General features: G+C 37.8%; 1 protein-coding gene across 2 annotated transcripts in view; it reads left to right on the top strand.

Annotated features, from left to right (window-relative positions):
* The window catches only part of ZMAT1 (zinc finger matrin-type 1), a 36,213-nt gene extending 24,028 nt beyond the window's left edge, over positions 1 to 12,185 (top strand). The window contains exons 2-4 of one of the 2 annotated variants that reach the window (XM_075999291.1): positions 442 to 567; positions 6,419 to 6,518; positions 9,699 to 12,185. In XM_075999291.1, the coding sequence (XP_075855406.1) occupies positions 6,427 to 6,518; positions 9,699 to 11,022 (1,416 nt within the window). In that variant the 5' untranslated portion in view covers positions 442 to 567; positions 6,419 to 6,426 and the 3' untranslated portion in view covers positions 11,023 to 12,185. The remainder of the gene's footprint in view (positions 1 to 441; positions 568 to 6,418; positions 6,519 to 9,698) is intronic. The other variant, XM_075999292.1, reaches the window with a different exon arrangement.
* The last annotated feature ends 214 nt before the right edge of the window (positions 12,186 to 12,399 follow it).

Genomic DNA, 12,399 nt, shown 5'->3' with positions numbered 1-12,399 from the left:
AACCAACTGAATTTCCCCCGTTTTCTGTCTTTGCCAGTAGTTCCACTGTTAGTTACCTACACTTGAATCTTTGAGGGTATCTTTGTCTACTTAATTCCCTGTATCCTATCCATCAGCAAGTCTTATCAAATCTTTTTGGCACTATTTCTTCTTTATGCACTGTTTCATTATGTTTCTACTACCATCACCTCACACCTTAATGCTTCTGGAAAGCATTACTTGTACCTCATTGTTATTCTCTCTCTCCCTAGTAGCAAAATTTCAACCGTGAATCAGTTCCGCTCTTCACCTTTTCTACTTATACATTCAGACCTCCTGAGTGCTGCTATGGAAAAGTATCTAAGTCTAGAAATTGGGTACTTCTTCAGAGCCTTGGTATCCATCCTCTTTGGGCTTTTAGTCCTACTTAATCATTTTTCTTTTCCTTCACTTTCTCATTAGTGATGATTTTAAACCTATGTCATTCTCCAAGACTCTCTTCCCCTGCTCTACATTCCCCCTCCTCACACGTCTGACAAGCTTCTTATTTCATCAAGAAAAATTTGGCCATCAGATGTGGATTACCAGGTATCTTGCCTTACCCAAATCCTTTTGTAACCCTGAGTTGCCCTTTAACTACTACACTTTTCCCCTTCCCTTCTCAGCCAAGCTTTTTTTCAATGTAGTCTATTCTTAGTGTTTTCACTTGTTATTCACTCCTCTAAGTCATTGCCATTTGTTGGCACACATTCCCCCAGTTTTTACACTGCCACTCTACTACTCCACTGAAACTACTGCTCAAAGGGTCAGAGTGACCTCTAAATTTTTAAATCCAATGAACATCTTTATTTATCCTTTGACATCATTCTCTCCTCTTTATCTTTATATCTCTCTGTCATTTACTTGGTGGACTTTCATGGGTTCCGCCTTCTCTGCCATCTTAGTTTAAAGAGTGGCACTCTATAGGGTTTTATCATTATGTTGATATTCCTGTGCCTGCGCATACATTTTTCTCAGGAAATTTCATCCACTCTGATTATTTTGACTACTTCCATGTTCTTACATCTCCAAAATCTCTCTGACCTATCTTCTGCCTTTCAAACTCATATATGTAACTGCCTGTCGGACACCTTTACAGGAAAGTTTCAGAGATATCTCAGACTCTGTGTGTTCAAACTTATATTCACCATTACTTACTCTTTCCCCTAAAACAATACTTCCTGCTGAAGTTCCAATTTCAGTTAATGGGGTCACCACCCACCCAGTTACCAAACTAGGTTTCTGGGAACTATTTTAGACTCCTCTAGATTCCTTCCCCCCCCCCCCCATCCCTCGTGTTCAATCAAGTCACTAAGTTTTGCTAGTTGTTTTTTTTCTGAGACAGAGTCTCACTCTCTTGCCTGGGCTAGAGTGCCGTGGCATCAGCCTAACTCAGCAACCTCAAACTCCTGGGCTCAAGTGATCCTCCTGCCTCAGCCTCCTAAGTAGCTGGAACTACAGGCACACGCCACCGTACCCGGCTAATTTTTTCTACTTTTAGTTGTTTCGCTAATTTCTTTCTATTTATAGTAGAGACAGGGTCTCACTCTTGCTCAGGCTGATCTCGAACTCCTGAGCTTAAGCAGTCTTCCCACCTCAGCCTCCCAGAGTGCTAGTATTACAGGCATGAGCCACCGCACCTGGCTAAGTTTTGCCAGTTTTAAAGTTAAATATTTCACCAGTCTCCCTTTTTTTCTTTACCCCTACTGAGACCCTTCTAGTCCATGTCCTCATCATGTCTTGCCTGGTCTAGTGTATTCACCTCATAACTGTGGTCTCCTTATTCCTATACTTGACCCTCTTTTCATCCTCTGTATTGCAGCCAGAGGAGAGATTCATCTAAAACACACAGTTGGCCAACCATGTCATTTATTATTTATACCACTTCAAGATTTCCCAGAGCACAGAATAAAAAATCTAGACTCCTTAGCATAACATGTAAGTCTTTTTTGATCTGATCCCTTTTTGCCTCTTCCCATCTCATCCTTTTGCTTTTAACTCTATAACATTTCCAAGAAGTTCCTATGAACACTTTTGTACTTTTTTGCGTTCTATTTTCTGTGCCTACAATGGTCTTCTCAACTTTTTCAGCAAGTTAACCATTTTTCATCCTTCCAGGTTTAGCTAAGTTATCATCTCTTCCAGTAGCCTTCTTCAGACCCCCATATTGTGCTGAATTTCTCTGCTTCTTTGCACTCCCATACCTCTTAAGCATGTCTCTCTTACTTGTAACAAGTGAGACTGAAATCCTTTGTTCACATAATCTTTCTCACACTGGACTTGTGGACAGCCTGGCTGTTTCATTCATTTTGTGTCCCCTAGCATCTAGCATGATGCTACATAGATACTCAGTATTTGTTGAACAGATTATTTGGATTCAGCTGTCATGTTCATTTCTGTCTCTACCATACCTGATATTGTTTTCATCCCCTGGAGTGCCCTTATCTGCTTTCTTTATAATTCAAATTCTTCCTGTCCTTCAAGATCCATCACAACTCCCCTCACTGCTCAGGCTGTTGGTATTCTCCCCTTTCTCTGATTTCTCATAGGTTTTACTGTTCATTGACAATTACATCAATTGTAGCCCCTCAAGTGAATTAGCATCCTTGAGATAAGATATTATGTTTTCTTCTATAATATCCTTCTCAGTTCTTTATATGATAATGAGTACACAGTTTTTCTTAATTCATATTTGCTAATTGTTTATCGAGAGGCAGTATTGTATATAGGGATGAACATAAATTTAGAGATATACTTGAAGTCCCTTGCCTCAGATTCCTCAGATATAAAATGAAAATAATGCAACCACACAGGATTGAGTAAGGATGAAATAAAATAATATATAAGTACCCATCACAGAATAGGTTCTCAACAAATGTTAGGTTTTTAAAAACGTTTTATCCTCCTGTCACTCTAAAAACAGGTAAATTGGACATTTTCTATTTTTTTTGTAAGATAAACATTCAGCTGCAGTTTTACTTATATGTAACTCTCAGTTGGTTTATTCCCCCATTTAAGATATTAGACCAGTGGTTCTCAACCTTGACTACTCCTTAGAATTATGTGATAAGCTTTTAGAAATCCCAATGCTCCAGCCACATCCCTCCAGTCAATTAAATTACCATCTCTGGGACCTATGCATCAGTGTTTTGTTTTCTCTTTTTAAATCCCCGCATGATTCTGACTGGAGCCAAGATTGAGAACCACAATATTAGACTATAAAGACTTGCATTTCTGGACTCCACAAGTGTTAAGTTATGAAAGATTCTGAAAGGTATAAGATGCAAAAAAGCCTGAGTTTTTGGGTGAACTCAGAAACAAGGAATTCTAACAGGGCTGAGAGCAGGACAGCCAAAAGCAGGACAGGGCCAAGGAGATGTTTTGGGGATAAAGGAATGGAGAGTGTAAAAAACGTAATGGAGGCAGGTCCCACAATGGAGGATTTGACCAGGAATTCTGACCTTGAGGCCAGTGTAAAGGCTTTATATCATCACAGAAAAGGTTTACACAGTTTTCGTATATTATTTTCTGAGATGTTTATGTCCTTGAAGAAGATAAAGAACATCAGTGTGTGGAGAAGCTGAGGGCTAAGATGATGGTAATCAGACCACACAGTTCTAGAACTGCCTCTAGATCTTTCATATGTGACCAGCAGTTCTTCTAAGCCCCTGCATTACCTCTATTAAAATCTTACTTCTGATGGAAGTTTGGGGGAAACAGGAAGAACTGAGGAGGACACTATATAGAGTAAACTTTATAAGCACTAAATAAATGTATAAAACTTCTGAAATATAATCTCAGTTTATAATCATAATGAAGATCATTAGCTCAATAATCTAGGACAGGTGCACAACCATGGCTGGATAGTAAAGTTATCTGGAAAGCTTTAAAAAAGTAAGAAAGCCTGGTTCTACCCCTGGCGATTCAGATTTAATTGGATTGATGTGGAGCTGTAACATGAATATTTTAAAAGTTTTCCACATGGTTTTAATGTATAATCAGCACTGAGAAACACTAATCTAGAGGAAACCAGGACTCCTGCTTATCTTGCATAACTTGAGCACCTTCAAAACATGGTACTGGCTAAGTTAATCTGAGCTTAGTTTTGACACATGTAAAATAAAGATAGTAAGTATTTCATGAAAAGGGTTGTATGAAGATGCACAGTCCTGGATTTGGTCCTTAGCTTTGCAGGAAGTTCATAATCTTTAGAGTTGCTCAGCCTCAAATCAGGGACTCATAACACAAACAGACTTGAAAAAGGCTGATAGATAACTGAGGAACTGGAAAGATATTTAGTATATTTCTCACAAAGTCTCTGATAATCACTTGCTTTTACTTGTTAAAATACAAATTCCCCATCGCTGTGAAAGACTGAATCGTGTTTTCCCAGGGAGGGGCCTGGGAATCTATATTTTAAACTGATACCCCAGGTGATTCTTATCAGAGAAGGCTGGTAAGCATTGTAATTTAATTTCATGTATTATCATTCTGGTATTGATTTATGGTAAAAGGAGATATGTATTTCCAGTTCCCAGTTTTTCTTGATGTCTGTCATCTATGGTATCCTTTTCTTAATATCAAAGAATATGGGAAATCGAATTATAAACAGAAAATGACTTGGTGAGCATGAAATCATAGCATGGAGAGGAAAGGTAATTTTGAAGAATCATTCATTCAGATTTTGACACAACCCGCTGAGCTCTCCTGGGCCCACAATAAAGTATATGTCAATACTGAGCAGAGTCTGTTTAAGTCAGCATTATTCTTTCTCTTTACCAGTAGTCTTACAATGTTTCTATGAATAATCTTTGTTCTGACATGGCCAATACACTTGATAATGATTAATTTAGCTTCCTTTAACTTATTAGGCTACTGTTTGATTTAAAAGAAGCAACCTTTTAAGAAAGACCTTGGTTGTCCCTAAAAATCTCTGCAACCACCAATTTATTGCCTCCCCCCTAGAGAGGTATTGTGTTAACGTTTGGCTTATGAAATTTATACTTTGCTTCTTCTGATCAAAGAGAAAGTAGAAGGATGATGAGATTAAGAAAATAAAAATTAATTTATCCCTGCTTCTAATTCTGCCTAAGAAGCAGAATAATTAGCTAGCTGGTCTATAGTTGCTCTGCTATAGTTCTTGACTCTTTGGAAATGGTAACTAGTAGTTACGTTTTAGAATTTTGCTTTCAGCTTTTATCCTGAGAGTGGGGCTCACTGAACCTCTCTCCTTTCTAAAATCTATGGAAATTACTTTTGGTAACTAATACACTACAGTGATTTCAGGTAAGAAGAGTAAAAATTGGCTTTTATTTGTTTTTAATCTTTTGGGATGTTTCAGGTTTTAGTTGGGTGGGAAGAAAGTTAAGGGCAAATAAAAAGAGGTTGGTTGAGCAATTCAGAAGCAAAGGTTGGTTGGGCATGCTGAATTTGAGGTGGCTACTGCACCTCCATGTTCCATGTTTTCCTCAAAATAAGACCTACCCATAAAATAAGCCCTAGCAGGATTTCTAAGCATTGGTGCAATATAAGCCCTACCCCAAAAATAAGACCTAGCAATGGGCATGGCTACACAGCGTATCTGCACAACCCATGCATTTCATCGCGGAGCAGTAAAGAAGACGAGCAGCCCTCCTCATGTGCCCCATGAGAGCTCTATTGCTCGACATGAGAGATTGGGGCCAGTGGTTCTAAAGGAAATAGAGTCGCAAGAAATTCAGGATGGAATTCGGGGTTTGGAGAGTTATGATGATATTCCAGAAGAAGACGACTTAACTATATTTGAATAAATGTAGATTGTTGTACCGTACTTAAAAAAAATAACACATCCTTTGAAAATAAGCCCTAGGGCAGGCATTCTCAAACTGCGGCCCGCGGGCCACATGCAGGTGTTTTTGCCTGTTTGTTTTTTTACTTCAAAATAAGATATGTGCAGTGTGCATAGGAATTTGTTCATATTTTTTTTTAAACTATAGTCCGGCCCTCCAACGGTCTTAGGGACAGTGAACTGGCCCCCTGTTTAAAATGTTTGAGGACCCCTGCCCTAGGGTATCTTCTTGAGGAAAAATAAATATAAGACCCTGTCTTATTTTCGTGGAAACACGGTAGCAACAATAAGCAGGCAAATAGCAGATTCTTACAGAAGAGATCAAGGCAAGAGAAGCAGTGTGCTGTAGTGTAAACAATTCTGGGCATTAATTTAAGAGACATGGATTCTGAGAAGCTAACCCTACTACTAACTGACTCTGTGACTTTGACCAAGTCATTTGACCTCTCTGGGCAGTGTCTTTATTGGGAAATTTTAAGTAGGTGATCTCTAATAAATTTTTGTCCAGTTCTAATATTATGTGATTCTATGCGTATTTGTACTGACCTTAACTTGAACTCTCTGTTTTTTCAGCATTTAGTATGAGAACCTACGTTTGCCATATTTGTAGTATCACTTTTACATCTTTAGATATGTTCCGGCTCCACATGCAAGGAAGCGAACATCAAATTAGGTAAGTATTTTTGTCAAAATGTTCCTATGACACCAAATACCAGAGCCAAGCACACTTTCATGTGTTTTACAGTATTTCTAGGCATTCATTTCCCTATGAACCTGGATATGGTTGACAGTATTTGTAACATATTGTACACTAACATCTCTAATGGTGTTCTCTAGTCATGGTAGTGTACTGGCAGAGCTAGCTAACTGGGATCCTTCCAGACCTGACTGTTCTTTAGAGAAATGCTAGGATCACTCTCATGCTAACCACAAAAACTCAAAGAATCTCTGGAAAGTTGGCTTAGTTCCAGGGATTCAGTGATCCAGTCACTCTTCTAGTAAAGTGTAATGGTTAAGAACAGAAGTCTTACTGATGGACAAACCTAGGTTAGAATACCAGATCCATCTTTCTACCAAATATGTAACTTTCGACAGCTCTGATAAAAGATTGTTATGATGAAATATAGTATGTGTAAGGTTCCTGGCCTGGTACATAGTAGGAGCTTAATTAATGTTTTATCCATTCTATTCTATTATTTTTAAAAGAGGAGAATTGAGTGGATAATTGGGGACTGGGTAGTTCAGGCAGCAGAACAGAGGGGCATTTAACTATTATATATTTGTTTTGTTGCTTTTAAAATCAAGACATAATGTGAATTGTGCTGCTATAAACATTCAAGTACAGATATCTTTATTATAGAATGTCTTTTGTTCCTTTGGATAGATCCCTAGTAGTGGGATTGCTGGATCAAATGATATTTCTATTTTTAGCTCTTTGAGGTATCTCCAGATTACTTTCCACAGGGGTTGTACTAATTTGCAGTCCCACCAGCAGTGTAAGAGTATTCCAATCTCTCCACATCCACGCCAGCATTTGTTGTTTTGGGACTTTTTAACAAGGGCCATTCTCACTGGAGTTAGGTGATATCTCACCCATCAATACATGAATGGATTAATAAAATGTGGTATATAGATACCATTGAATACTACTCAACTACAAAAAACAATGGTGATCTAGCACCTCATATATTTTCCTGGATAGGAATTGAGCCCAACCTTCGAAGTGAGGTATCACAAGGCTGGAAAAACAAGCACCACATGTACTCACCATCAAACTGGTACTAACTGACCGACACTAAGGTGCTCACATAGTAGTAATACTCACTGGATGCCAATGGGGATGGGGTGGGAGTAAACCCACAACTAATGGAAGCAGAATGCACTGTATGGGGGAGGGACACACTTGTAGCCCTGGCGTGGGTGGGGCAAACAACATTATATGTAACCAAAATGTTTGTACCCCTATAATATCCTGAATAAATAAATAAATAAAATCAAGACATAGTATTTCTGTTACATTATTTTATTCAAGTAGAAAATATTTATATTATTTGAGTTCAGATACTTAGGAGCTAAATTGTCTGACACGCAAAATTAACCTACATTTAGACCTTTTTTTTTTTTTAAAGAGACAGCATCTCACTATGTTGCCCAGTCTGGAGTACAGTGATTATTCACAGGTACAACCATCGTGCACTTGTAGCCTAGAACTCCTGGGCTCAAGTGACCTTCCTGCCTTAGCCTCCCAAGTAGCTGAGACTACAGAGAACCTGTGCTACCATGCCCGGCTAGATTTAGGATTTAGAGATTTTTTTTGTTAGAATTATTGCTTCTTAAATTTTACTTGAAGAGTAACAGTAAGACTGAGGAAAACAAGCCTAGGACATCATATGCAACCGGATTAAATGCCTTCTAATCAGTACTACAGGCCTTTCTTTTTTATTTTAATAGATTCAGGGTGCACAGGTTGAATTCCATTGCATGTATACATTGTATAGTGGTAAAGTCTGGACTTTTAGTGTACTCATCACCCGAATAGTGTGCATTGTACCCCATGAGTAATTTTTCAGCCATAACCCCCTCCAACACCCTCTTTTGAGTGTCCAATGTCCATTATGCCACTCTGTGTGCCCTTATGTAGCCATAGTTTAGCTCCCACTTACAAGTGGGTACATGCGGCATTTACTTTTCTGTTCCTGAGTTGCTTCACTTAAGATAATGGCCTCCAGTTCCATCCAAGTTACTGCAAAAGACAATGTTTTTATTCTTTCTTATGGCTGAGTAGTACTGTATGGTATATAGATTTAGACTTTTTAAAAAAATCTCAGTGTTCCAGAATAAATACCTATCACATTTATAGATCTGTATAAGGAGCTGACTGATGGAAACTTTAAAAAGGCCAGACCATCTGTCAGGACATTAAGTATTATTGGTCCTTACTCACACATCCCAACATGCCTTAACACTTTCAGTATTACAACAGTATCAAATATGTCTACTCCTTTATACTCACCTTCCCTTTCATCCCTGGCCTGACACAGGTTTTTGTTTTTTGTTTTTTTTTTTTTTGATATAAAAATTGGGAGGTATCTGGAAGATACGTCACTATCCCTGTTGCTTCTTTTTTGCATAATTATGATTTACAGCGTTTATAATGAGGGAGGTTTTTAAGATTTGTTTCAGCTTTTGTTTTTATTTTTCAGACTATTACAACAGTATCAAATATGTCTACTCCTTTATACTCACCTTCCCTTTCATCCCTGACACAGGTGTTTTGTTTTGTTTTGTTTGATATAAAAATTGGGAGGTGTCTGAAGATACGTCACTATCCCTGTTGCTTCTTTTTTGTGTAAAGTAATTATGATTTATAGCTTTTATAATGAGGGAGGTTTTTAAAATTTGTTTCAGCTTTTGTTTTTGTTTTTCACACTAATATATATATATATATATTTTTTGAGACAGAGTCTTGCTCTGTTGCCTGGGGTAAAGTGCCATGGTGTCAGCCGAGCTCACAGCAACCTCAAACTCCTGGGCTCAAGCGATCCTACTGCCTCAGCCTCCCGAGTAGCTGGGACTACACGCATGCACCACCATGCCCGGCTATTTTTTTCTATATATTTTTAGTTGGCCAATTAATTTCTTTCTATTTTTAGTAGAGACGGGGTCTCGCTCTTGCTCAGGCTGGTTTCAAACTCCTGACCTGGAGAGATCTGCCTGCCTTGGCCTCCCAGAGTGCTAGGATTACAGGTGTGAGCCACCGCGCCTGGCCTCAGACTAATATTTTTGAGAGCAAAGAAAATATTCAGAATAAAATAAATCTAGTAACAAGAATTTTCTACTGTCTTCTTTACAGAGAATCCATTGCTATCAATCTAGTAAAGAATTCAAAGACACAAGACTCTTACCAAGATGAGTGTGCAGATTACATCAAAGTGCAGAAATCTAGAGGACTAGAACCCAAAACTTGCTTCAGAAAGATGGAAGAGAGTTCTTTGGAGACCCGTAGATACAGAGAAGCAGTTGATTCCAGATCCAGACATAGAATGTTTGAACAAAGACTACCATTTGAGACTTTCCAGACATACCCAGGACCATACAATACTTCACAGGCAGTGGAAAACCAGTTACCTCATTGCTTACCAGCTTATTCACAAAAGACATATGACTCTTTCCAAGATGAACTTGAAGATTACATCAAAGTGCAGAAAGCCAGAGGACTAGATCCGAAGACTTGTTTTAGAAAGATGAGAGAGAACTCTATGGAAACTTACAGGTACAGAGAAATGGTTGATTCTGGACCCAGGCAAAGAATGTGTGAGCAAAGATTTTCATTTGAGACTTCCCAGACCTACCAGCGACCATACTATATTTCACCAGTAGAAAGCCAGTTACCTCATTGGTTACCAGCTCATTCAAAGAGAACATATGATTCTTTCCAAGATGAACTTGAAGATTATATCAAAGTGCAGAAAGCCAGAGGTCTAGAGCCAAGGACTTGTTTCAGAAACATAGGTGATAGCTCTGTGGAAACACATAGGTACAAAGAAACGGTTGATGTCAGACCCAAACATAGAATGTTGGAGCAAAGGCTCCCATTTGAGACTTTTCATGCCTATCCTGGACCATACAGTATTTCACAAGCAGCAGAGAACCAGTTACCTCATTGCTTACCAGCTCATGACAGCAAACAGAGACTAGACTCTATTAGCTACTGTCCACTCAGCAGAGATTATTTCCCAGAAAAACCAGTACCCTTGAGCCTTAATCAGCAAGAAAATAACTCTGACCCATACAGTGTAGAATCTGAAGTTTACAAGCACCTCTCCTCAGAAAATAAGACCAGTGACCATCAAGCAGGTCATAAACGGAGACATCAGAAGAGAAGACGACACTTGGAAGAAGGTGAAGAAAGGCCTGAGAAGGAGCAATCCAAGCATAAAAGGAAAAGGAGTTATGAAGATACGGAGTTAGGCAAAGATAAGAGCATCCGACAAAGGAAAAGAGAGGGAGATAAAGTCAGGGTCAGTTCAGGAAAGCTTAAGCATCGAAAAAAGAAAAAAAGCCATGATGTACCCTCTGAGAAAGAAGAACGTAAGCACAAGAAACAGAAAAAGAAAACTGTTGAAGAAAGGACAGAAGAGGAGATGCTGTGGGATGAGTCTATTCTTGGATTTTGAACTTTTAGTTTTGTTTACCCAGGGATTAATTGAAGAAAACAGTTAAGAATATGTATTTAGACAAAGACAGGAGCATCTGATGAAGAAAGGGAGAGGTAGATAACAGTCATTGTCAGTTCAGAAACAAATTGTTTGTGTAAAAATTTAAATTGAATTGAAAAAGAAATATAAAGCCTAAACCTAGCCTGTGAGAAAGAACATAACATAGGGAGAACATGGGAGAAAAGGAAACTTGTTGAAGAAAATGTAGAAGAGTTAATGTTTGGGGATGAGTCTACTCTTGGATTTTGAACTTTTAGTTTGTTTACTCAAAGACTAATTGAAGAAATAAGTTAAGAAAATGGATTTAGACAAAAACAAAAGCATCAGATGAAGAAAAGGAGAGGTAGATACAGTCAGTGTCAGTTGAGGAAAACTGATTTTTTTAAAACTTGAAATTTAATTCAAAGAAACAAAAATGCCTAAACCTAGTCTCTGAGAAACAGGAACATAAGAACACAAGAACATAACAAAAAGAAGCCCATTGAAGAAAAGACAGACAAGTCAGTGCTTTGGGATGAGTCTACTCTTGAACTGTGAACTTTTTAGTTTTGTTCTCTCAAGGTTGAAGAAGTTGAAGAGATTGGTTTCATGAGTTTCATGTTATTTGAATTTTTCTAGGTGGACGTTACTTTAATATCTAACAAAAGCCAAGTGAAGTACAAGTATTCAATATGCCTTTTCCTCAAGTTATTTTCCCTCATTTTCTTTAAAAAAAGGAAAAAAGAAAAAAATTATTACATGTTTCTTACATATAATGTAATTTCCCTAAATGAAATCGTCTCTACTTCTGTTCATCAAATTGCTGTGATAGTGAACTATTTACTCATGGGAAATAATTTATTTTAAATGGGAATTATCAAGTGTTGCAGAAATCATTCCTTGTTTGGGTTTGTGTTGGTGATATCTTGTTGTGTGTGTGTGTTAATGTTTCTTGGCTTTCTCCAAGGAAAATGTATGAAACAAATTAGACTGATTTTTTCTTTGTTAAACCTAATTTGCAGTGTATTTTTGTATTTTCTAGTTCTGAAAGTGGAAAATGAAACAGTCTATAATAAACTTAGATGATATATAGTTTTAAAAAGCTCTGAAAAAGTGCTGATACAAAAATCAGTCTATATTCTGGAAATGTTTACATTAAAGTGTTTTAATTTCTACATATTGTTTTATGTATATGATCATTTCCATCCAAAGATGATTGTTTTGGGAGTGAGGGGTGCAATAACTAAACCGTTTACACTTAATACCTCTCAGGAGATCACACTGTAAACTTTTAATAATTTTATTTCTTCTGTAGCTTGCCTAGTAGAAGCTAATATTCAGTCTCAAGCTCAGTTC

This window comes from Microcebus murinus, chromosome X (assembly GCF_040939455.1).
Source record: "Microcebus murinus isolate Inina chromosome X, M.murinus_Inina_mat1.0, whole genome shotgun sequence".
Lineage (NCBI taxonomy): Eukaryota > Metazoa > Chordata > Mammalia > Primates > Cheirogaleidae > Microcebus > Microcebus murinus.
This window is presented reverse-complemented; position numbering and strand designations above follow the sequence as displayed.